The sequence below is a fragment of the Pollicipes pollicipes genome, unplaced genomic scaffold (assembly GCF_011947565.3).
Source record: "Pollicipes pollicipes isolate AB1234 unplaced genomic scaffold, Ppol_2.1 Scaffold_4881;HRSCAF=5763_pilon_pilon_pilon, whole genome shotgun sequence".
Taxonomy (NCBI): Eukaryota; Metazoa; Arthropoda; class Thecostraca; order Pollicipedomorpha; family Pollicipedidae; genus Pollicipes; species Pollicipes pollicipes.
Window position 1 is genome coordinate 4,822,063 of NW_023596576.1, and position 26,860 is coordinate 4,848,922.

At 54.8% G+C, this 26,860-nt stretch overlaps 1 protein-coding gene across 1 annotated transcript in view; it reads right to left on the bottom strand.

Moving 5' to 3' along the window:
- Nucleotides 1-874: 874 nt before the first annotated feature.
- The window catches only part of LOC119100910 (insulin gene enhancer protein ISL-2B), an 80,192-nt gene continuing 54,206 nt past the window's right edge, over nt 875-26,860 (bottom strand). The window contains exons 5-6 of the mRNA XM_037224107.1: nt 17,533-17,742; nt 875-1,061 (exon numbers count right to left, since the gene is read on the bottom strand). Of these exons, the coding sequence (XP_037080002.1) occupies nt 918-1,061; nt 17,533-17,742 (354 nt within the window). The 3' untranslated portion in view covers nt 875-917. The remainder of the gene's footprint in view (nt 1,062-17,532; nt 17,743-26,860) is intronic.

The following is a 26,860-nucleotide window of genomic DNA, read 5'->3' on the forward strand; positions in this document are numbered from 1 at the left end:
ACGCACACCAAACATGAACCGATAATGCCGGGCACGGAAGCTAAGCTGGCCGGAACGCCGCCCCGCGCAATATCAATGCCTAGGTAATTCCACGATGATGTGTGTGTGTGAGATTGGCCGAGAAGCACTCCGCCGTGAGCATGCTGGCGAGGATCGGGCGGCGGCTGTCGACCGACCCAGACAGATCACGCTGATGAGCTGGTGCGAGGCGGCGCGCGCGAGCGCGACGATGTGACCCGGCTAGCGGTGAGCACCACTCGAGCCCAAAATCGCACACGTCGTCCGTTGACCGGTCGGAGGTCGCTGGCGCTGGAGGTCACTGGCGTCGGAGTCCAGCCACGCGCGCCGCGCAAACTTAACAACGTGCGGCACTGTGACAGTACGCGGACGTGACGGAGCTGTCGTATGAAACTGTCGGAGGCGGGGGCCCGGGCCTCTCCCAGCCCCCTGGTCGGGCCCGGCCGGGGGCGTGAAAGCGGCGCTACCGTCAACTCGCCAGGAACTTTGGTGCTGAGCCAACACACCCTTATCACTGACTCTCTCTTGTACTTGAAGTGGTAGAAGATTCTCCGAACAAAAGGTGGCCAGGGTCTCAAAGCCGTTGGTTTGCGTTATCTCCCGAAACCGTCTGAAGCCGAACGAAAGGGAACGACCGCCTCCTCATGGGTTCCTCTGAATCACAAAAAATTGCGCCCGCAATCAACGCCGGAATGCCTCAGCCCAAACCGTGCCGCATGTCTGGCGGTCCGCGACCGCCGACAGAACCAAACGCTCACCCGCCGTCGGCAACTGAACCTAACACAACGTATCACAACTGGCCGAGCTGGCCGAGCTGGCCGGGGCCGGGGCCGGGGCCGGGGCCTGGGGCGGGGGCGGCGCCGCGGCCGGCCGGGCGCCCGTCACCGCTGACCGCAGGGTCAGTCGCTGTGGCTGGAGAGGTCGCTCTGCTGCTCGGGACAGTCGACCATCAGGTCGTCGGGCGTGGCGTACCGCACCTCGGCCTCCGAAAAGGCCGGGTGGCCGGGCGGCGGGCCGGCGCCGTCCAGACAGAACCCGTGCATCTGCAACGGAACGACCAACGGTTAGCACCGATCAACCGCCGCCAGAAGGGGCGAGCGCTCAGCCCTAAGGTGACTTCCCGGCGGGACATGGTGTTGACAGCATAGATCAGCTGCGGGAACACGGCTCCTGAAAGCTTTCATCCGGCGCGAGTGAACCGGGCAATCGGCCATGCGAAGGTCGTGCCCATGCCCACGAGCAAATGTTAATCAATATGGATTTAACGTAGTTTAGCTCGTAAATTGATGCTTGACGAGGTTATGAGATTTAGCATACATCCTATGGCGCATTTGAAAAGAATCGTGACGCTCAGAAGTACTGCGTTTTACCACCGACATCCAGTCTCCACCAACGGCGCGCACCCTTTGCAAGTGGTAAAGTTACCTACTGTCCACCATTGCGGCCCCGTCCCATTACCAAAACCCACATCCACTTGTTACATTCCGCACATCAGCTCCGCCGGCGTGGCTCTGTCTCCCGCGCCACCACATCATCCTCAGGGGCGGCCCGAGCCTGCCTGCGCCGCGGACCAGACCAGACCAGACCAGACCAGACCGCAGACGCACACGCTGACAGCCTGCCACTGCGATGTGCCGCCGCTCGGCCGGCGCTCCGCGCCCACAGCCGGCCGAGGCTAATGTGGCGCACGACCGTATGCGCCGCTGCACAGAACGGCTGCGACGGCGCTTTACGCTCGTCCGGACCCTGTCGGCGGCTAATCAGTTTAGGCCGGGAGCGGCTTAGTCGGGCCGCCGCACCGGACGCCCGATTACCATCTGATATCGACTAATTATTGTGACACTATGCCGCTGCCGATGCTCCAACGCCCCAACAAATACGCAGCATCGCGCCGCCGCCACCTGTTTTAAGGGTGTTTTGTTGGGGCTGCCTGCGCCATTGAGGCCGTGCCTCTCGAAGATGTCTTGCGCCAGTGACAGTAGGGTTCAAAAGGTCGCATTACAGTGGGACGCGCCGTTCGGGGTCTGGGAACGCGTGGCGGGTTTCGTCAATCCTTTAGTTTCTAATTCCGCAGTTTACTATTTGAACACGGAGAGCCTTCGCAACATGAGGTATTCTTTTTCACCGGTGAAAGGATGGAAGAATTCAACCCATCGCAACACAGTTTGCCCCATCGCCGCGACTGAAAGGCCTCCAGCCGGCCCGAACAAAGGTACCATTAGCGACCGGAACAAAACAGGACGAGCCGCGAGCCCACGGCTCCCCCCAAATGGACTCCATCGTTCGACGCGGCCGCGTTTCCACCTTGCACGGGCGCGGCCGGCGGCCGGCGCCGGGCGTGCTGACCCCAGCAGTGCGCCGCGGAGCGGGCGCCGGCCGGCAATCCTGGCCGCCGCGGGCAGCGGCCGGCGCGGCGCGTGTCCCTATTGTGGCGTCTGCGGCCGCTGTCCACCGACGCCGGGAAATGACCGGCGGCCGGCGGCGCCCCGCTTCCGTCGGCGCCGATGCGCTCTCGCCGCCCTAACGACCCCACTTGTCACCGGGCCCGGCGACGGGGGCGCCGAGCGGCGCCGGCCGCCTCTCCCCGGCGCAGCGGCCGAGCTAATTGCCGGCGGAGGCCTGCCTGACCCGGGGCCGGCTGCCGCCCCCCGCACAGCACGCTCTGTCAACTCCAATTTGGTCATTCAATTTCTCGTCGGGCGGCGCGCCGGCGGCGACCTGCGTCCAGGCGTAATGGGCGCGCCGAGTCGTCGCATTAAGGCCAGGAAACACGGCCGCGCTTTATGGCGCATCAATCTTGGCCGCTGGACGTCGTGATTCGCTAGTTTTCCGGCCGGATGGACGCCGCCCCGCGCCGCTGTCCCCCGCCCTGCCCTCCCAGCGGGCCGCGCGTGCTCCCTGACTCCCGCCCTTGTCCGTGCATGGCCATGGCCACGCACGGATCGCCCCCCCCCTTCCCCCGCCCCTGAGTGGTATGTCCGTGTCCCCTGACCCACACATGCCACGGCTGGACATCACGTCCTCTAACTCGGACGCACGACACAGGTCTAGCAGCATGGAGTATTGGGCGTTAGTATTTGTAAGCAGCCTCGAACGCGTAACGACGGATGGCGTGAATTAGCTTCCCGCTGCAAAACGCAAAAACGGGATTTAATAACCAGCATGGAAGACCCTTGACCCTCTTGGATCACAAATGTGTGCAGATTGTGCTTCTTTTCTTGGTAACAAGTGTTTGGTCATACTGATGGCATAGGGTGGAAAAATGCATAGCAACTAAACGAAAAGGAATGCCGAGAAACTGCGCAACACAAAGATAATGAACTAAGGGAGCTATATTCTCGGGTCAAGTGTTTTCTAGAAATGGATGACGTTTCTCGTTTATTACAATTGGCCTATTGTTGGACGCGTCATCACAGATATTTGAGATTGTGCGAACCTCAGCACGATCGCAGAATTCCCATAAGAAATTTCAAGTGGCAGAGGGACACTGAGCATTACAGATGGTCAACAGGGCAGAGGGCTTTGGAGAAGCTGTGAACATGCGACAGTTGGGCTTCCATGCTCTTATTTGTCTCTTTCCGTAGTGCCCCTAAAAGACGCTACTTTTTAATTCCTTCTTTTATAATTTCATGCGAAGATATCCCTACATCCAGACAACCTAATATCATGTCATATTAGCTTACAGCAGTACCACGACCAAGACATGGCGTCCAAACATTCTGGTCAAATCAAACCAAGTCACTTTCTAGCTCCTTTGCATTGAAATGCAAAGGAGAAGAAAGTCCTTCACTCCATTATAAAAGCTTAAAGATTACGCGCAGTATGTAATTTGCTTACGCCAACTGGGAGCAATTTCTAGGTCTTGTTATGGCGCATACACGAGAGATACAGGAGTAGTACACAGCAGCCCAAAATTGGTTTAATGCCCCTATTGCGACACATGCGTCTCTTACTTTTACCAGTCCAACTACTACAATTCCTTTTTGTGCGAAGCTCCGCTGCATTAAACACACACCGGTCACAATGATGAAAGGCATCTTAAGTGTCCTTTGTCCTCCTTGTTCTGCCGCTTCATCGCGAGGCTCTTCCTTCTCATCTCCTTAAAACGGAGACAAAAACGCCGAAAGCTACGCCTCAATTTACACCACTTGCCCGCGAGCGCACCAAACATGGCGGCGGCCCGTACAACCGGAGCGCCGCTCAAATCCAGCGTCAAGGGGTACCAAGTCACCCGACAAATGGCGGCGCTAATAAAAACGTCAAGTACGTATACTAAATTGCCGGAATCCATTACTTGGCGAGCGGGCAGCGGCCCTGGTGGGATGTGGCGGCGGCGGCGACGGCGGCGGCCGACGAGCCGGCAGCCAGGCCGTAGCAGCCAGTGGTTTGAAGCGGTCCGGACCCCCGGAAGAGATCACTAGAGTCGAGCCGTGCCACTCGGGTCGCGGCCCACGGTATTGCACCAGGCACACAACTGATATTTTCACACGTGCCTCATACTCATCGGTCACAATGACAACAGACTGTCATTTTTCGATGCACGATGCCCGTGGTCTCATGCGTGTGTGTACCGTGTGTAAATCTGTGCGTTTTTGCCCGGATTAAACCACAGAAGTGGCCAGCGAAACAGATGCAAAGCGAACTGACGGACAGAGGCGCCTTACAGTAAAAGTGTGATGGCGGCAATGCGAAGAACACAGAACCCGTATGATTTTGTTTGGAAGGATGCGGGATAACCTGGTTGCCGGATATTATCTGGGACATGCCAGGGCGTACAAATGATAGTTATTTCACATGACAAGGTCCCCGTCTAAGAGGGCTTTATGCAAGTTTGTTCACACATTACGCCGATAAAAACGTGACTGCCTAATTGCCTAGATGCATGCGACCATTTCTGTCCGTCTCTGACCTGTTTCAAAACTGCTCTTTACATTTGTTAGCGTTACCCTTCACTCGTGCGTGGACGCAGTGCGTGGCCAAATTGTCTCTTCGTTCCCGCAAAAAGTCTAGCCCGTTTTGAACAGTTTCTCCGAACAAACGGTGTTAGATAAATTGTGTATCAGTGGTGGGTCGCTTACCGATCCTGGTATACAAAACTGCTCCCTCGCCTCAGACGCCTGAAATGCATCTGACAAGTGCTATACCCGTTCCAGTACAGCGAGATCTCGGGTCGACTGGCCGGCGGCGCTCTTCCCCAGTTCACGGAGCGCGCCGCCACAGTACAAGATGAACGACCTCTGAGCCGTATATTTCTGGCCGGCCACCGGTCCCCTGTCCACTGTTCAGTGGCCATGCATCATCTCCCCTGTCGGCCGGTCCGGCTCTCCTCAGGGGCACCCCTGCCGCCGGAAGGATTCGCTGGACGAGCGGCCCCAGTCGCGGCAATGACCGGGACGCCCGCGGCACCGGAAGCGGACCACTTCCGGTCGCTGGGCGGAAGCTGATCGCGGTTCGGGGCTGCCTTGGGCAGCGCCGCCAGCGCGCAAACCGTGCCAGGGATGAGATGGAACTCTCGGACGGTTTTGACGGGCTCGGTGTGGGAGTCGGCAGCAGGACGCCATTGACATCGCTTTGGAAATGGATTACTGTCTGTGAGAGACCGGAGGTCGTCCGTCTCCGAGAAAAGCAAAACACGCTATCAAAGCAAGAATGATAGACAACGTCAATCAGGAAGCTGGTGGTCTGTCTTGGTTACCGATAAGATCGCATGCGACGGGAAACCTTCACGGAAAATGTTTACCTGATTTTGCAATCACATTTCATAAAAGCCCACATGTGCAGACAGAAAGCCACCGGTGTCGTAATTTCAAAGCTGGGGGTTTATGTTCTTAACAAGAAAGAAAATAACCTAGTTGTACGTGGGAAATGTACAATCAATGCACATATTTCATGCCACAGTTAAAAAACCACAATGCGTATTGCAACCAACCATCATGATGTCTCTTTCAATGTCGCAATTTTGTTACAGAACGTCACAAGAATGCCGTGGTCTATCCTTGTCAGCTGTGAATGCGTTCCTCTCAGATTACTCTGGACAATTTTGGTGTTTTCTGGTACCCACTAACCGGCAATACACAGATAGGCATAAATAACAACACTAGATTATCCAAGCAAAGGGTGTATATTCTGACTGCATAATTCATCAAACAAACCACTTCTGATAACAAAACACAACTGGCTACGCAAATTTTGTGGCATCACTCCGTCCTGAGCACAACCTACGGCGAAATAGCGCGCCACAAGCGACAGGTAAGATAAAAGTTATCAAAACATGGGATTATTTGCACATTAGTATGGGCAATAATCTCGTATCAGCTGTCATGCTTTATAGAAATTGATTTAGCATGAACAAAGACCATGGAATCAAAGTGGGAAAGACGCCTGCCGATGGAGACGCGTTGGTTCAATCTTTTCCGCTAGATGTCATTAGAGTCTCGCGCCCGATTTTATAGTGTGCCGCATGGCATGAATATTACAATTTACTCAACAGATGGCATGGGCAGTACAGCTACGGGCTTCAACCCAGCCGAACCCGAGTGGAAGCTCTGTCCATTGCTGCAGCCAGATAAAGATGATTGGAGCGTGCTACCAGCAATGTCATGCAGGTGTGAGTACTGGTTCGATGAGGGTGGCATTACTGACGGGCTGTGACCAGGCCGCAATGCTCTTCCGATATCTAAGATCCGCGCGTGATAGCGCACTGATGCCGATCACTGCTGCGGTCTAGCTTGGCCTTACTGATGTCTTTCATCTCATCCTTTTGACGAGAACCTTGTACCTAGCGCACAAATTTCAGCGCATCGGGGAACACCGCGGAGCCCCGTCGCAAACAACTGCCTGGGGCCTACCCGTCTCCTAGTCCCGCCCCACCTCCCAGCGTACTAGTTGTGTGATATGGCGCAGAGTCGTGTAAAATAGGGCTCGTGATCTGGGACTGGGGGGCCTGGGTTGCAACTTTTTCATGCATTTCACCTCTTACGTTTGTCTCTTTATTCTGAGGTGATCAGAACGGGTGAAAGGATGCGCAGATTTAGAACGCGCCGTGAGCGACCCCACGACGATATAGAGATGGGAAGGTGGGATTTGTAGCACACTGAAGGAGCGCAATGGATCAGTTCAGCTTCCAACTCCATGTATTCAGGCGCGCCCGGTGGTCTGTTGGCAGTGAGCACGCAGTTGTAACAGCTGTGCAACTGGTAAAACTGAAACACAAAATACTGGTTCTGCGAGAGCCGCTCCCAACACACAGACGCGAACTTGCGTGTGCTCCGGTCGCAACCAGAAGGATTCAAATGTACAGATGTCTGAGCTGCTTAGTTAACGACGACACATACAATAACGACAACCAGAACGATTAAAATCACAGGTATCTGGGCCGCTTGATTCACAACGTCACACAATAACGACAACCAGAAGGATTCAAAAGTATATATATATATATATATATATATATATATATATATATCTATATATATATATACATATGGGTCGTTGAGTTACTAGAATTTCAGAGCTGACGGAAGAATGGGCAAAACTTTTCAACGAGGGCTGCGAAGGTCCATTTTTCTATGCAACATTCTAGATCTAATGTCAAATTTCTGAATGTTGGTGGTGCTGCTGTATCTGCAAATAGCCGTTAGTTACAGCCATGCATTTGAAGATAAAACGGTCCTGCCGGGCACCGAAATTATACGCGTGCCCTGCTACAGTTCTACAGTTTTGACTAGCATCATGGAATAGAGCATTCACCTAAACCCACCTTGTAACAGGAAAATGTACGTTTAAGCGAAGTGGTCTCTTTGTCACCAGGCAAAGGCTGCAACGGGCCGCAGATCTTGTCAATGTGATTATCTTTCTGTCAGTCAGAGTGTCGGCTGTAAACGTGACCGTAAGAAGTGTCTGTGCTCGGGCGGGGTGATTCCATGGGAGGGAATCGCCCCGCCAGGGACAGGAGAAGGGACAAGTGCCTCCAATTACCATGACATGCAGCGCTGCTGGCGCGGCCACTCCCGCGCGTGGTGTTCTATAGAATAACTGGCCTTAAATGGCGTCTTCCTTCTAACAACGACGTCTGTACTGGTAATAAATGTCTGCACGAGATCTGGGTGTATACCTTCTCTGGCTCTATGTTTTTGACCTGATAAGCTATCGCCTTTACTAGTTTTAGGTATTTAACAGCTCATTAAGAATATGATTGACAAGAACTAATTTATGCTCGTTGCTGGAATGAAAAATGTTGTTTGGCGTGTTAACTGAAAAATCATAATTTGAGATATGCTGCATTTGTAACTATTTAGGAAATGAGCTCGAAGAACAGGTCATACGCCTGTCTCTTAAACACTCTGTCCAGGGAATCACTGTATGTGATATACTATATAGTGTATTTTATTGTCATTGATGTTTCTTTTTGCTAACGGCTTGTGGTAATAAGTATACTTCAAATCAAAGGCAAGTTTGCTCTCAATGGCAGTATTTCATTTTACACTAATTTCGCTGTCCAGCAAACAACGAAAACACAAGACACTGTGCCCCCCCCCCCCCCGCACTTCAGCTGTTGATCACATTGTCACCTGTGTGCAAAGTGATGCACCTTGTACATACGATGACTGACAAATGACATCAGTCCATACCAGAACAACTACTGATGTTAATACTTCCGCGCAACCATGCAAATGACTTGCCTGGGTATGAACCTGGCGGAGTCCGAAAAGCCCGGAATATTCCACTAGAATATTGACATTGGCTCATCTGAATATTCGAATTACGAGGCCAAAACGGAGAGTTCAGCCCTAATGCATAGACAAAAAGGGAATACTTTGCTGTTACAATGAATGGCATCGGTCTATCTCCGAGTAAATAATAGTGCGTGGCGGCTTGTGACATTGATTTCGATGCTGTCATTCAAGAAGCGGCTGGAAATACAATAACGCAAGTCACGATCGTCTCCGATTAGGTTCCACGTTGTATGACGCACCAACTCAAATGCTGTGAGAGTGAAAATGGAAAAATGTCGCCTAAAAGACATGTTGCTTGTGCGATGATTGATGAAATAAGAACACCAGCAAGTCCCTTTATCGCCTAGGTTCATTACTCTGTGCCAGTTTTCCCTTGGAATTCCTCAGGCTTGTCAACGATCGCTCTTACGCTCTTCTTCTCCCACAGGTGTCATGCATCAACCACTAGAGCATGATGCAGTCCGAAAGTTGTTTAGAAGGAGCATCGAGCTGCAATGACAGCTCATGATGCCCGGACGTAAATGTCTTCTTATGGCGTCATCAGCGGGCGTGTCATTTGCCTAGCGCTGAGCATAGCCCTCATTATAAACATAACCGGGCAAGTAATTCAGGCACGACGAAACTGAATCGTGCTCAATTTGCAGGAACTGAAGTCCGGTTTGTGACGGACAAAGACCGTCACGTTATGTTGTCACTAGGGGGTCTGGGAATGCCGCGCTGGATCTTGCACATTACACCGCTTAAGCCGCGTTGAGGCGCCCGCTGAGTGCCACTGGTGCTGTGAATGTAAGCATACAAGTCACTGGGCGACGCCCACTACTGAAATACTGCGTTGCGTTCAGCGTGAGCTGCAACTGCGGCATGAAGTACCGCGACGCCATGGGGCCGACGACAGCGGGTCGCCGATATACCACACGTGTTAATACTTGTCCTTCAAACCCGATTTGAGGCAGTGACACTATATGGCGGCGACCATGCCTATGTATGTTCAGTGAATTTTAAATCCACAATGAGATCCAAGTGAAGTCTTTTCGTTTCGGTAACTTTGCCCCTAGCTCGTCGTTACATTCTATAGACGAGCGCCATATGCCAGAGCCCATGCTATCCATATGGGTGATATAGTAACAGCTGCTGTGCTTGCACGCTTTTCAGCCTTGTATCAAGCCCTGTGGAACCTCTACGGGCTGTGAAGTGACAGTGTCATTCATTCAATAACAGTCTCCTATTTTGAGAGAGAAGATCAAAATATGCCGGGGTAAATGTAGCACACATTTGTGAGAAAACTTACGTCAACCACCCTGAAAAGCATGTGTGATCCGGGTCATCTGAGTCTTGTTCTTAGCTAGTCGCGTGAGTTATTTTTTCGAGTGCAGTTGGGTTCAGCACCGTTTCTAAACATAGTTATTGTACGTGGTTACAGACGCCACCATAAAAGTCGCCTTCACTGTGGCACAACTTTACCCCAGCACGCTATCCAAATTTATGGTACAGAACACAGTAAGCAAGAAGTAAGCTTGAGCCCCCAAAATGCGGCCCAATTTCGAGCAGAAAATAACATGTTGCGTATCATTACAAGCACCAAGTGAGTTATTACAGTGCATGGAAATAGAACTTCTGTAACTTCAATACGAGGTCAAATTTCCAGCACAAAAAAATATAGCGCCAATACCAACCTCACGCGAGTTCTTAACATTACCGCCTTCAAAGTCAGGGCCTTATTGATATCAAGTTGTTGGCCTTGGCCCATTGCAAGGAAGTGTAAAATTGAACGTTCGTTGATGCATTGCTGGTCAAGTAATGCGGCCTCCAGCACTTGAGAAGCAGAATTCACCCCCAAAATAAAAAATTCACCACCCAAAAATCAGCATTAAAAGTTGAATTAACCCGTGTAATGTGAGAAAAGCTGTACGTCGATGGTAACAATCTCCAAGGCGAAATATTGACCCAAGGATTCGTTAGAGCCAGAGTCGTCAGAGCTTCAAAATTTATCTTCATGGCGTCCCAAATCCCATACGATCCTAATCAAAGAGAGCTGTCGTGAAAGGCACTGCGCAGGTGATCACAATGGAGGTTAATGTAACAATTGACATGCTGTTGGGAATGCCTTACAGTGAACAATCAACAGTGCTCCAGCGCTGTGCGTTGTCCGTTACATAAGATGGAATGCGTTTGCGGGTAAACATCCCTGCAAGAAATGGTTTGGACTGACTTATAAGTCCTTTCATAATATTAAACGCTACACTGTGGACTACAGCCTCAAACAAACGATCCCCATACGATCATAGTTACTTTTCGAGACTGCAGCCAACAGTGTGTGATGTAATATATTCAAGATGCATAGTCTCAAAGAGGGTTTATTATCCATAAAAATCTTGAAGTCCTGTAGGACTTACGAATCAGTGCATTTAGATCAATCGCAATAGCTCTACAAAAGGCCGCCGAGGATTTTGGTTAATTTTCCAACGTTGAAAGACATGCATGTAAGGTGACAGAAATGTTACGTCATTCAAGATGTTGTAAATACTGACCGGCCTTAACTTAGTGAAGTTGAGCCCACCAAATGTCTTGCTTAGTCGCACATGCAAAGTGGTGCGCACCCCAGCCTGATTCGCGCGATATTGTTATGTTTCCTCGACGTTCCCCTTCGGGCTGTAGTATGTGGACAAGGTGTTGGGATTAGTATGGGGTCCATAAGTATGGCATATCAGTGCACTGTGTGTCAGTGATGCTGACGTTTCGGTTTTATTTTGGTCTGTAATGTTATTGTTAAGGGCCATGTTATAGTCCTTTCCTCCAGACGACCGAACCGAAGCAAAAGTAAAAAGTTTCCATTTTCCTTTGTTCTGCCTTTCTTTGGTACTGAAAAGAACATTTTGAGTCACAAGATTCTAACACGCCAATCAGGTTTTTTCTTGCCCAGAAAATAAAAAAAAACAAGCCGAAAACCTTACTTGGTATGCGAAGACCACATAGCTGCTACAGTGCCTTAAGGTTTGATCGTTGTTCGTTACACCGAGCACAGCACCGCCGACCAGGCAAACTAACTTTCAGAACCCGATAGTGAAGCCTTATGCTTCTGCCACGCCATAAAAGCCTAAGCAAGGACGCTTTTACGACACGACATTGTGATCAGCGACTCAAAACTCAACAACAGGCTTTATTGGACATGGAAAGGTTTCGCGGAATATACGCCCCTGAAAGACCGAGCCCATCGCGCGAGGTTGCCAACACAAACAACGTTGCGGATCACAGGCCAGTGCGCCCTACTAGGGTAAAATCCATTACTTATGAAGTGCATCATGCTAAGGGAGATGTTTCCTCGCAGTATGGAGTACTGAAATGATATAGCATAATTGTGATACACAAAGAGATATTGACATTCACAACCTTGTGACTCAAAAATGTATGAGGTCATGATGTTAAGTGCAGGTTGTCCACTCCGCCATTTTTGCCCGACTCAGCCGAGAACTGAAAAAACCACGTAGTCAGAGATGACAGCTTTCTAACTGAGTTTTGTCCTTTCGTGATTCTCCTTAACAGCAAGGAATTCATTTGAAAGGAAATCACATTTCATCACTGAACATGATCTTTAAAGGACAACACATGATGACAGCCTGCTCAGACAATGGCGCTTCTTCTTGCTCCTGTCAAGAAGCAATGAAAATACCACAAGCTTGGCAGAGATATGCTCTGATCCTACTGCATCATGCTACACATGACATATCGCTTTCACTCTGACCACTCCCAGGTCCGCCATAGGCTCCAAACAATCACGTTCTTTCAGGATTTGCCGTTTGAATCTCCTGCCCAATGGCTGCATGGCAGTGTGGTCCTCCTATAACTTTTTGGCGCAGCTCTTCAAGGAATTTATATACACACACACACACACACGCACACACACACACACACACACACACACACACACACACACACACACACACACACACACACACACACACACACACACACACATATATATATATATATATATATATATATATATATATATATATATATATATATATATATATATATATAGCTGTTTTGAGGTTGCTTTGAGCAATTTGTTCGGAACAGTGGTATATGACGTAGTTTGCAGGAATGGAAACGATCGGCACCTTCCGCGCGTTGGCCACAAAACGGTGCTATTGGCACGACCGGTCAAGGTCGTCGAACACCACAAAGCGCCCACCGACCAGTAAGAGTCTTCCCTGCCCCCGCGTGTCGTCATTGTGATATCACCTGTGATATATAACCTGTACAGGTATATACACCCTGTACCCTCTGCCTGTACCCTGTAACCTGTACCCTGTACCCTGTACCCTGTACTCTACCCTGCACCCTGTATAGCTTAGAAACCAGGGCTTTTATACCTCAATGCTGTTGTGGTTGTGAATTTTTGTCTTGCACTACGGTCTGGTATCTAAGCTCAAAATACTACGCAAAAGCGACACGCTTCCTCTAATTGGATGTCAGCACACGGAACATTCCCTTGCGCCTTCAAGATGCTGCTTATGACTTTCCTCTTGCCGAAATCGGCATTTCTGCCGGCTAACTTTTCCTATTCGGCAGACTGGACGACCACTAACGTCAGGGGTAGGAAAGGTCATGCAGCATGCTCCCAGTCTTGGTGGAGCACTGAGCCGAGGTGCCCATGTTCCGCGACGCCGAGCCACCTGGACCTCGGACAGGGTATCGGCGCCGATGCTAGGGCGCCGATACCGAGTGATAAGTCATCCGACCCTTCAGGTCTAGGTGCTGCTGTCGCCGGCCTAGTGTGTCTGTCAAAGTCGCCGGCCTGATGTGTCAGCCACTAGACTGTGTCACAGACTGAGGCAGGCGAGGCTTGGTTTGTCTAAGTTTCTGGAAGTCTTGAGAAAACATTGATGGGCAAGCCTGGGCTGGACCAGACGCGGCTAGCCAAGACGGCGGAACTCCCCAGCGCAGACGTTATCTACCGTTCAGCCGCCTTCCGTTATGGCTCCGGCAGCCAAACTGGCAGCGACAAAGTGTCGCGCAATGCCGGACTTGTAACATCGCGCTGCACGCATGCGATTGCACGCCGTCGTTGACATTGTTAAGCCCATTAACATTTCGCTCACACTTTTTGACTTTAGACAACGGTGCTCGCTGTGAATTTTGCGTTCGATCTTTCTCCGCGCTCCGCCAGCGACCTTCATCACCGCTCCATCAGCAGCATCGAGCGCTCCATCAACAGCCTCTCCCCAAGCGTCAGCAGTCTCCCCTTCCATCGAACGCAGTAGTCTCTTCCCGCCCCAGCAGCCGACGGACGGTACCGGCGACGCCCGTGACGTCACACTCCTGTGACGCTGCACCTCTGTCGTGATTAGTCAGCGGATCAAAGGCACCGCCGCGTCTGATGCACCGCGTCGATACCGGTCAGGACCGACCCAGCACTCGCCAGCCGATTTACGATACGAAGCACCGGCGGCGCGGACGCGGGCGCACCCCGTCCGGGCGCCACGATACGGAGCAGCGGCGGCGCGGACTGGGGCGCACCCCGTCCGGGCGCCGCGTCCGCCGCCGGCCGCCGGTGCCCCGCCACCGGCCGGTCCTCTCCTGCAGCTTGCCCTCCGCGTGACCCCGACCGCCACCGCCGGCGCCGGCCGGCGCTCCACGGCGCCGGCCCACAATGAGACGGCAGTGCGGCCGGCAGCTTCCCAATGCGCCGCCGCCGCCGCCGTCGTCGCCTACTCCAGGCGGTCGGGCGCGCCGATACGCATCGCCATTCAGCGAGCGCTGGGTGCCGCGCCCGTGACACGGCCGTAATTCTGTTTGACAAATTCCGGAGCGGGGGCCTGTCGGCGCGCCAGGGGGTCCGGCCGGCGCCTTTCAGCCGCGCCGCCCTCGATCCGTATCGGCGCGCCGCAGATTTCTTCATCGCCGCCGACAAGAATGCCATAATATTTGCCCGCTAAAGGAGAGTCCATTACGTTAATTACGGGCCCGGTAAAAGGATGCATTAGGCGCGGCCGAGGCTGGGCAGAGGACCGCTGGCTGGTCGGCCGCGAGCTCGCCGGACGAGGTGGTGCCGGCGCCGCTGGACCAGTGAACTACATTGGACCGGGCGTCGAGGGACTGGGGTCGGTTGGACCCGTACACCAGCAGGCATAGTGAACGATTGGACCTCTTCATACAGTAATTTTTGCGGAACAGAGCAGGCTGCCACGTCTTCTAGAAAGAAGACAGAATGAGAGTATGTCTATCTGGTATCGACCATACTTTTGGCATGATTGTACGCTCAGCAAAAATCCGATGTTTCCTAGTGAGTATGGTGCTCAAGATGTGCATGCAGGGAGAGAATGAGAGAGAGAGAGAGAGAGAGAGAGAGAGAGAGAGAGAGAGAGAGAGAGAGAGAGAGAGAGAGAGAGAGAGAGAGAGAGAGAGAGAGAGAGAGAGAGAGAGAGAGAGAGAGAGAGAGAGAGAGAGAGAGGGTGAGAAAGGGAGAAAAAGAGAGGGATATATATATATATATATATATATATATATATATATATGTTAAAAATAACTGCTGACTCAGCATTGACGAGCTTTTGACTCATCGTTCTAGTTTCCGGGCCTTTGACTGGGCATGATCGCTTAAATTAACGATGGTTCGCACAAAATTACTCATATATTCATCGCTCCTTATATTCTAACGTTTCGAGATCCGATCTCATCGTCGGAGAAGACTGAATGACACAAAAAATAATTTTTGGGTTTTGAAGGATAAAAACTTGTGCACTACTGTTGGAAAACATCTTTTGGTACGGAGAGCATAAAATACAAAAAGTTTTACGGGAAATTACCTCTCGGCATGTTAAAGGCAAAAACGACCACAGAAAAGACATCGACGTTTATTATCGTAATAAGAGAATATCTAGCTTTCTTATGAGAAACAGCCCAGACACACCCGACAAACTAAAACGCACCAACGTAGTGCATCAATTTAAATGCAACATCGAAGGCTTCAAACTTTGTTCCATGCCCTACATTGGTGTGACCACGACACTCTCACGACGCCTGACGATGCACTTACGTGACGGGGCACATCTGGACCACATGCGACATGAACACGACATGACATTGACACAACAACTGACAGACAACACTGACATTTTACGGACGTGCAATGACAGAAGACGCCTTCAAGTTTGGGGAAGCATATTCATTAACAAACTCTCTCCGGCTCTGAACAGACAGACAAATTCTTGCACAACTCTTGAACTATTAAGTGGTGGGCGGTGAGCACTATTGATGTGATTGCAACAATAGTGTTTCCATTGTGTCTTTGTAGTGTTCCCATTATGAGTGTTTCTTATATGTATCAGAGTGAAAATAGGATTCTGGCTTGCTTCATTTAGTTATGCCTCATTTATGTTCGCCGTGCCAAAAGATGTTTTCCAACATTAGCGCACAATATTTTATCCTTTAAAACTCAAAACTTATTTTTTGTGCTATTCAGTCTTCTCCGACGATGAGATAGGATCTCGAAAAGTTAGAATGTAAGGAGCGATGAATATATGAGTAATTTTGTGCGAACCATCTTTAATCTAAGCGATGACGCCCAGTAAAAGGCCCAGAAACTAGAACGATGTGACAAAAGCTCGTCGATGCTATGTCAACAGTTATTTTTAATCAACCATGCATAAAAGAAAGGATTCTACCAAAATATTTCAACATATATATAATATACGTATATATGTATATATATATTTACAGAAATTGGAAATTATTTAAAAGGTCCAGGCAAATGTTAAGCATCAAACAAAAAGACAGTGACAGGAGTGTGGTGAGCAAGCCCTCATACAAGACATGAGACAAAATGCAGTGGAGGGCAGCCAAACGCACCCTTCAGATGATGTTCCATAAGAAACTGCTGGCTCTTAAAAGAAATGTTCAACGCATTGATGACTCTTTGAAGGTCCTGCCGCCGTGAAGGAAGAGCTGGATCGATTGGCATCTGAGTTGCGATGAATCCTCGTCGCTGCGTGAGATCCGGGACTTAACTCGCTCTACGCACAATCCCCGCGAAAGCAGTGGCTTTCGCTGAGGGTGTGAGGCCCGCACTGGCCTCGAGCCCATAGGGACCGCGACTTGTCTGGGCTGCGCAGAGACCCAGGTTTCACACGGTTTCAGGAGGACCCGATCAGGGCCGCCGGAACAGCACAAGTCCGCGCGTACTGCCGCAGCCGAGGTCCGAGGTCGATGCCGTTTTTGCGTCGGGCCCGTCACCGGCGGCGCCCTCGATGCGATCTGGCCGAAACGGACGCGGCCGCGCCGCCGCTCGGACGGCGTGAGGGGCGTTAAGGGGCGAGGGGCGTTAAGGCCCGCTGACAGTTTGTCTCCCACGGATGAAAGGGGCCGCCGTCGTGCCCCGCAGTGGCTGACGTCATCCGTGGATGAGGCGCCGCGGCCGGTTACGGGACTCGCTGACGTGACGGGACGGGGCGGGAGCGGAGCAGGACTTGGGCTGCTGACAGCATTGCAGCACAGCCGCCAGAGTACGGATGGTATCGTGCCTCGCGAGGGGACTCGTTTAATTTGTCCGTACGCGGCACATCTAGTGTGTGCAGCTCAAAAATTAAGACTAAATGGTGCCATGCCTTGGTTGACATCAAAACATGGGCGGATCTATAACGCCTCTGCCCGGCGTTAAGAGACTGTCTCCAGCTCTCGGTACCAGGTAAAGTAGCTTATCTATTGCTCGTATCGCTACTGACCTGGGCTTTAAACACTGTCAGGCGGGACACTTGGGAACCGCATGAACTCGACTGACCTGGCTAGCCAGCTGCTGGAAGGCGGGGTTGTTGGGGTCGAGCCGGTCCAAGTCGGTGTTGAGCGCGAACTCGGTGAGTGCCTTCCAGGGCGGCTGGTAGGCTTGCACGTCCACCAGCTGGCCTGGTAGTGGGCTGCCGTGGCGGACGGGGGAGCTGGCCACCAGCGGAATCGCCTGCAGCTGGCCGATGGCTCCGAACCGGCCGCCGCCCTGTGGACCGAGGAGGGAGCCGTGGTCAGAGGCGGGAACCGTAGCAGCAGCGCTGGGTGTGACGGAGGAGGGAGCCTCGGTCAGAGGCGGGAACCGTAGCAGCGGCGCTGGGTGTGACGGAGGAGGAAGCCGTGGTCAGAGGCGGGAACCGTAGCAGCGGCGCTGGGTGTGACGGAGGAGGGAGCCGTGGTCAGAGGCGGGAACCGTAGCAGCAGCGCTGGGTGTGACGGAGGAGGGAGCCGTGGTCAGAGGCGGGAGCCGTAGCAGCGGCGCTGGGTGTGACGGAGGAGGGAGCCGCGGTCAGAGGCGGGAACCGTAGCAGCGGCGCTGGGTGTGACGGAGGAGGAAGCCGTGGTCAGAGGCGGGAACCGTAGCAGCGGCGCTGGGTGTGACGGAGGAGGGAGCCGCGGTCAGAGGCGGGAGCCGTAGCAGCGGCGCTGAAAGTGGCGGGCTGAGGAGAACAGGCGCGAACTTCTCTTCGCAATGCAAATCAGAGTCAGAAGCGAGGCAGGGAAGCAAAGATGTCAGCACTCATTCGTGTAAGGTAGCGCGGTGCCTCAGACTGGTTAGTGGCCCGTCGTGCTCAGCCACCAGTCCTACAGTACGGTCGGTCGCATGGACGCTCGTTACCATCTGTTTGCTCCTCAGCTGCGAAGCAGCTGCACTGCAGACGGCCGCCTGCACAGTGTTAAAGAGCGAAGAGGATCCTCTTTACAACAGAAGTAGGACTGCCGACCGAAGAACAGAGTACGCAGGGATCATCTGGGAGAAGGCACATAGTGGAGAATGGGGATCTGATGCAGCAGACATGTCTTTTTTCTGCAGGACATGAGCAGAGAAGTGTGCTCCCTCGCCAGCCCTATGCCGAGTCCGCAGAGGTGTGGGGACTGCTGGCGGCCGATGACATGGTACGCATGAAACCGATTAAACCGTTTGGCTGCTTAAAGCATTATTGCAGTGATTCCACAAAAAATGGTGCCTAAATCCGTTCAAGATTTACCACATATGAATTATAGTTGGTGTTTTATTGACCACCAGGCAGTCGAAAAACATGTTCGACGTTTATCATTCACAACAAAACATTATTGCGGAAACATGCGTTAAGTGGAACGTGCGATATCACACAAAAGGCCTTCACGAACATATAAGTACGTCAGTTACAGATAACAAAGCGAGCCAAAATGAATGCGAGTAGAAGAGTTTGCTGACGTTAAATAACTCTGTGCATTGCGCTCACGAACGACCAAAAGCTTCTTCTGTTCAGACTGCTCACAGTTTGCCTTAAATTAGCTCGCACGGAAACTCACGTAACTTCTGGATACTGCCACTCAGAGCCTTTCAAAGCCACCCAGACCCCAGAATAATGGTGCCGGACCATCTCTCTCATCCATCTTCCACATCACCTTTGGGACGGCTTCTCACGGCGATCTGGGTCGTGTGCCACCTTGGGCCGACGCAGATGAAGAGCATTATTACCCACCAGTGACAGCGCGAAGCCGGCCCGTCTCACAGCGGAGAACACCACTTGTCTGCCGCCCGGGTGATGGCAAAATAATGACCTCTGAATACCAAGCAGCAGCCGGTCCGAAGCGGGGCGACGGAGCGGTGGCCGGCTGTCCGAGAGTGACACCGCTGGACGGGGCAGCGACGGGCGGCCGCCGGGGCGGGGCCATCCCGGGCCCGGTCGCGCCAGAGAGTACGTTTCGCTGTACGTGCGGATGGATTTACGGCGCAATCGCGCCGGCTGCATCTCGCCGCGATGGATAGCGTGCGACGACTCATTACCTGCGGCCCGAGCTGTGGGGTACGCCATCACAAACACGCCCCATAAGGCGGCGGTCGGGCCGAGCCGCTATCGCCGCCATCCGTCTCGTGCCGCGCCACCCACTGCCGCCGGCGCGCTGCTCTCGCGCGCGGCCACCCCGGGGCGCGTCCGGGGTTGCCGTTCAAGCCCGGCGGCCGACCAGAGCCGCCGAAGAGGCGACCGCACGCCAGAGGACGGCGGTCTCCGCCCGGACCTCGGTGACCGGAGCCTGGACCTCCCGAGGACCACAGCCGGGTCCGAACCTGGACCTCCCGATGACCACAGCCGGGTCCGAGCCTGGACCTCCCGGGGACCACAGCCGGGTCCGAGCCTGGGCCTCTCGAGGACCACAGGCGTGTCCGAGCCTGGACCTCCCGAGGATGACAGCCCCGGCCGGGCCTGGACCTCCCGAGGATGACAGCCCCGGCCGGGCCTGGACCTCCCGAGGATGACAGCCCCGGCGGGGCCTGGACCTCCCGAGGATGACAGCCCCGGCCGGGCCTGGACCTCCCGAGGATGACAGCCCCGGCCGGGCCTGGACCTCCCGAGGATGACAGCCCCGGCCGGGCCTGGACCTCCCGAGGATGACAGCCCCGGCCGGGCCTGGACCTCCCGAGGATGACAGCCCCGGCGGGGCCTGGACCTCCCGAGGATGACAGCTCCGGCCGGGCCTGGACCTCCCGAGGATGACAGCCCCGGCGGGGCCTGGACCTCCCGAGGATGACAGCCCCGGCGGGGCCTGGACCTCCCGAGGATGACAGCCCCGGCGGGGCCTGGACCTCCCGAGGATGACAGCCCCGGCGGGGCCTGGACCTCCCGAGGATAACAGCCCCGGCCGGGCCTGGACCTCCCGAGGATGACAGCCCCGGCCGGGCCTGGACCTCCCGAAGATGACAGCCCCGGCCGGGCCTGGACCTCCCGAGGATGACAGCCCCGGCGGGGCCTGGACCTCCCGAGGATGACAGCTCCGGCCGGGCCTGGACCTCCCGAGGATGACAGCCCCGGCCGGGCCTGGACCTCCCGAGGATGACAGCCCCGGCCGGGCCTGGACCTCCCGAGGATGACAGCCCCGGCCGGGCCTGGACCTCCCGAGGATGACAGCCCCGGCCGAGCCTGGACCTCCCGAGGATGACAGCCCCGGCCGGGCCTGGACCTCCCGAGGATGACAGCCCCGGCCGGGCCTGGACCTCCCGAGGATGACAGCCCCGGCCGAGCCTGGACCTCCCGAGGATGACAGCCCCGGCGGGGCCTGGACCTCCCGAGGATGACAGCCCCGGCCGGGGCTGGACCTCCCGAGGATGACAGCCCCGGCCGGGGCTGGACCTCCCGAAGATGACAGCCCCGGCGGGGCCTGGACCTCCCGGGGATGACAGCCCCGGTGGGGCCTGGACCTCCGAGGATGACAGCCCCGGCCGGGCCTGGACCTCCCGAGGATGACAGCCCCGGCCGGGCCTGGACCTCCCGAGGATGACAGCCCCGGCCGGGCCTGGCCAGGAACACTCTCCAGTCGGCGCCGGCCTGCGGTCGCCATATAGCTGCAAACGGTGGGAGCCGGTGGGACGGTCCCGCGCTCAGCCGGCGCCTCCTGCGGCGGGAAGTGTTCCCAGGATCCGGGAATGTACCGGAGATGGCTCCGGCGGCGCGCGGCCCGGCGCCACGCCGCCGCGGCAGCGCCACTCCAAAATGGCGCCGGCCAGAATGCCAGGCATTCTGTCTTTGATAGAGCTTTTAGATCAGAAATATTCTCCGACGGCCAGTGAAATCTCAATCGGTATCTAAATGATGCCGGTTGTCCGTAGGCCGCGCGCGCCTGTGTTATTGCCACGCTATCAGCCGCATCGGCGCGGGCCGAGAAAACATTTTACCGAACAATTCAGCTAATACGACGGCTGATGTTTATCTCGCGGCATGACGGGCGCAGCTCTCGGCCGTCTTACGGCGCCGTGTCCGCCCGGGGCGGCCCGATCCCCGCCGATCTCCGCCGATCCCGGCAGATCCTGGCCGATCCCGGCCGCCAGATAATGCCCCCAGTCACAACATCCTCGGCCGATCAGGTCCCGTCCGAGCCGCCGGGCGGTGCAGGACGGCGACGCGGCGTCTGGCGCGCGCCGCTCGCTCCGGACTCAGCTCGTTGCCTCGGCTGCTTTGGCTGCTCGCGAGATGTGTTCGCAGTAATGTGGATCAGGACATGGAGTCCGGGCATGAGCGCCTTAGTGGCTTGGAGAGCAATCGAGTCCTGTCTTTGCGAGCCCCTCGGTCTGGTTTCATGGCGCAGAGTGGATGTGGTGCGCAGTGATCTCGGGCCGCGTCCGCTATTGCGCTTCCTCATCTGCAAGCGCGCTCAGCTTTAAACATCTGTTATGTGACCCACCCACAGCATGGGATAGAACCCGCATATCACCACATGGAGAGAACTGAGTCCTGCCATATGGCGTTACCACTGAAAGACTTTGTCTTCCCGTTTGGCGACGGAACACGGAACGGTACTTCCGAAATGGCAACGGAACACGTTGCCGTTTCCGTTGCCATTCCCGTTTCCGCTCCCGTTAGCAGCCACGTCAGTGCTCTTCCTAAGGAGGGCACGTGCCATGCACAGCATTTGATCTCTTGATGAATTAACTCACTACACTGAACATTGCCGCGGTGTCACAGAGGAAACGCTCCTGAGGACGGGACGGTTTCACCTGCTCTATGCGGACTTGATAGTGAATGTGAGATCATAAATGCTCTCAGGCCTCCGCTCATGGCTTCCGGTTCGAGGGATTTGTTTTTTCAGTTAAGAATTTTTGTGACTTGCACGTCGTTTACGATATCGTATGATATCCCCATTTATGATAAAAAGGCATGCAAATCCGGATAATGAACAACGTTCGGTAATCTTTAAAGCTTATTAGGGACATGAGTGCAGCCCATTGCTTGCCTTTGGTGGTAGATAGCCGCAGAGTTGTGTCTAAACGGCTTGTAATGAAACTATCGATGATTGGAAGACAACATACAGCCCGGATACAGCCAATCCGGCATTGCGAGAACGGCGTGATCCAGGAATACCGCAAGAAAATGACTCGGCAGCCGTCACATTGAGCTACGGATATTGCTATGAGCTGGGGCCGTCGAAATCCGCTCGTAAACCCCAAGCATCCGAAGCGCGGAGCCGGAGTTCCGGCCACTTCGAGCATCGACATTCCCCGCCGAGATCCGACGAGTCATTCGGAGCTGGCGAGCAGATGCCTGACGGCCGAACCCCGCCATTTCAGCGGGCAAAGAGAGAAAGGGAAAGAGAAAGAGAGGTAGAAAGAGGGAGAGAGAGAGAGAGAAAGAGAGGGAGAGGGGGAGAGAGGGAGAAAGGAGAGGGAAAGGAGGAGAGAACGGGTGATAGAGTGAGAGAGAGAGAGAGAGAGGAGAGAGAAGAGAGAGAGAGAGAGAGAGAGAGAGAAGAGAGAGAGAGAGAGAGAGAGAGAGAGAGAGAGGAGAGAGAGAGAGAGAGAGAGAGAGAGAGAGAGAGAGAGAGAGAGAGAGAGAGAGGAGAGAGAGAGAGAGAGAGAGAGAGAGAGAGAGAGAGAGAGAGAAAGAGAGAGAGAGAGGGGGGGGAGTGGGAAACATGAGCGGATGAACAAAGTCACGGGCGGAGGGGGGCCTCACCTTGCGATGAGAAATGGCATGCAAGGCGATACTCAAGGTAGAAAAGAGTGAAAGGTGCGACGTGGGTGAAGTGTTCCGGCATTCGTATCAACTACGATCAAAGAACACCAAGCATGAACAGCAATATCATATACAGAGGCTTCTCAGGCTGTGCATGTTTACGAGTACAACCTGATCAGAGGAAAATCAGTAGCATAGACGTCGATAAAGATAACAAGTGATATTTGGAACATAAAGGCTTGTGGCATAGGCATGATTTTTGATCCATACATTGACTCATAACGAATCATCCTGCATGTTCTGTTTACCAACAGAGAGCCTAAATTGATCTCCGCTAACCGAAACATAATTTTTACCTGCAACCATGATGCCCGACCGTTTGTGCGCGGTCGTCCGTCGGGCCATGGCGTCAGCCTGTGGCTGACATCTTCTCCCGCTGCCACGGCCATGACGCCAGCCTGGGGCTGACATCTTCTCCCGCTGCCACGGCCATCAGGGGCACCAGGCCGGCGCCTGTTTACACGTCCGGCGCCTGATCGCCGTCGTGCCGTAATGGAGCGCACGAGCGCGCAGTGCGCGCGCCCGCATATCGCACATTCCGATCGACGTCAGACGACGAGCCGCCTCAAAGTGCCTGCTAATTGCCGTCATAAAACTGGGCCGCTTCCCGCGCCGCCTCCGACGCGCGGAAGCGTCGCCACGGCCGCCGCGCGCCGCAGCCGCCTCGCTCGCTGCCCACGCGGCCGCCGTCGGTGCCGACGCGGGCCGGCGGCGGCGGCGAGCGATCGGGGTTCGGCCGGCAATAAATCGCCGCTTAAAAGTGTTATGCCGGCTGGGACGGCCCGCCGACCGACGGCTGAGAAGTGATCTGCCTGCCGGCGGTCGTGCCTCAGCGCCGCCGGCGCCGACGCGGGGGCGTCGCCGCCGGCAAGGATGTTATGACGGCGGCGGATCGCGACGCGATATAAAAACGGTCCGTCACCGCGTGCCAGGAAGTGACGCGGCCGGCGCGCCGCAGAGACGCCGCCCGGTGGACGCCGGAAACCGAAAAACGGCGGCGCAACATGTCGCGCGCGGCGACGGTCGGCGCGGCCGCCGCGTCGTTCGCCATCCGTCATCCCGCCACGCCATTCATGCTGGCGCCGGGCGGCGGCGGCCGGTTTTTCTGCGCGGCTATCGGCGCCGTATCGCCGCTTTTTGCCGCTGCTCTGACCGGCCGAGCGGCGCCGTCTCGAGACCGTGCTGACCTGGTCTGGCGCCGGGGCTGGTGCCGGGTCCAGTGGGACCCTGGCTGACTTGACCTGGTGCGGGGTGGGGCCACGGCTGACCTGGTCTGGCGCTGGAGTCCGGCCAATCCAGGCTAGTATTCATCCGGATCGAGATCCAGCGCACCCGCGCAGCCCTGGCGCGATCCGGCCTTGTTCTGGCAGCGACCCGAATAGATTAGGACCCAGCTGTCTTGGTCCGGCACCGTGCACTTCTTAGGCCCGCCTCGTCTCGTCTGACCAACGTCCAGGGGCAGGCCGCTTTAGCAGAGCAAGCGCCAGCCTCGGTCTACAGACACAACTCCATGTGACCCGACCTAGACACGCCTGGTGCCGCCGTGATCCGACCTGGACCCACCTGGCACCACCGTGACCCGACTCGGGTCCACCTGGCGCCGCCGTCACTGGAACCGGACTCGCCTGACGCTGACGTGACCCGACCCGGACCCGCCTGGCGTCCCCGTAATCTGACCTGGACCCACCTGGTGCCAACGTGACCCGATCCAAACCGGCCTGGCGCCACCGTGACCCGACCCGGACCTGCCTGGCGCCAGCCAGCCGGCCGGACGGCTTATACGACCGCGGCGGCCAGGCCGGTACACAGGTAAACAATAAACAGGCCCGGTGGAGATGTGTATCAGTGGGTGGTGTTATCACCGAGCGGCGACGCCCGGCCGACGACGGTGGGCCATCATGCGGTCCACTGATGCCATCTGGCGGCCCGGACCGGAGCTGGGCGCGCCGTGAGTCGCCGTGCGCCGGGGCAGGTACGGGCGTGGTCAAACGCCGCCAGTTTGGGTGACGGGTGATGACAGGGGATCGGGTGTGCACGGCAGGCAAGCATGGGTGGCGGGTCAGCAGGTAACTGTAAGCGGAGGCGCAGGTGGGGGCAGGTAACTGTGAGCGGAGGCGCAGGTGAGGGCAGGTATCTGTGAGCGGAGGCGTTGGTGAGGGCAGATAACTGTGAGCGGAGGCGCAGGTGGGGGCAAGTAACTGTGAGCGGAGGCGCAGGTGAGGGCAGTTAACTGTGAGCGGAGGCGCAGGTGGGGGCAGTTAACTGTGAGCGGAGGCGCAGGTGAGGGCAGTTAACTGTGAGCGGAGGCGTAGGTGAGGGCAGTTAACTGTGAGCGGAGGCGCAGGTGAGGGCAGGTAGCTGTGAGCGGAGGCGCAGGTGAGGGCAGTTAACTGCGAGCGGATGCGTAGGTGAGGGCAGGTAACTGTGAGCGGAGGCGCAGATGAGGGCAGGTAACTGTGAGCGGAGGCGCAGATGAGGGTAGGAGACAGACAAGGGTGACAATGATCTGCGATAAAAGGAGATAAAGCAGTACGCGGTGGTCGACATTCGTAGTTGCACCTAAGCAAATCAAAAAAGTTTTGAAATAAACTGAGCATCCGTTGAGGTTCCGGCATTCTCAGGTTGAAATGTCATTCTGCTTGCTTCAAATCTTAACAGGATTCCCCAACTTTAGATAACCTAGTGAAGGTTGACGGCCATAAAGTGCTCCCACGAATTTCTGATCTCACCACAGATTTGGAGCATATCGGAACTAGAAGAAAGGTCGCAGAAAAAGGTGCGGCAGTGCAGGCCGTCAGCACAGATTAGCACGACAAACATTATTATTCGCTGCATGTGCCAACGACCCGATTTGAAGGGCTGCACCAGATTTGTTGGTATTGCATATGTGCGAAATTGCGCAGCTTCCTCCCGAAATTCGTAACATGTTCCGCACTGCGAGAGTCTCGAAACTAATGGCGTAATGTCTCTGCCATTTGTTGTTTTCAACATGGGCTCCCATAGGAATGGGGTGTATCCCATCATCAGTACACAGCACACCCCTGTAACACTACGCAGTACACCCCTGTAACACTACGCAGTACACCCCTGTAACACTACACAGTAAACCCCCGTAACACTACGTAGTACACCCCTGTAACACTACGCATTACACCCCTGTAACGGAGTGTTGACATTGCGAGTCATGTCGACGTCTTTCGGCGCGTCGCCGGCGGAGGACGAGGCGCCGAGCAGACGAGTCAATGGTCTATTCGGTTTTCATCGTGCTCTAGTGCACATGTCTGTGGGATGCAGGTCGATAAGCATGTGAGCGTCAGTGCGTGGTGAGAAATCGCGTATTTGGCGATTAGGGGCACAGGAGGACTTTCGCTTGCAATAGAAAAGGTGAAATGAAACAAGGGGTCGTCAGAGCGGCTGCAAAATGCCCTTGGCACTGATTCCAGAAGACATCGATAAAGTGATCCAGTTAGGAGTGTTTCTTATTTCTCCTGCCGACGACTGACTTATTTCAACATGTGAATGACGCTGTTCCAAATGAACATTCCATAGGAACGATGATTTAATATGACGTTAAAAAATGAGCCCACGTGATCTGGTTTCCGATTCATATTACAC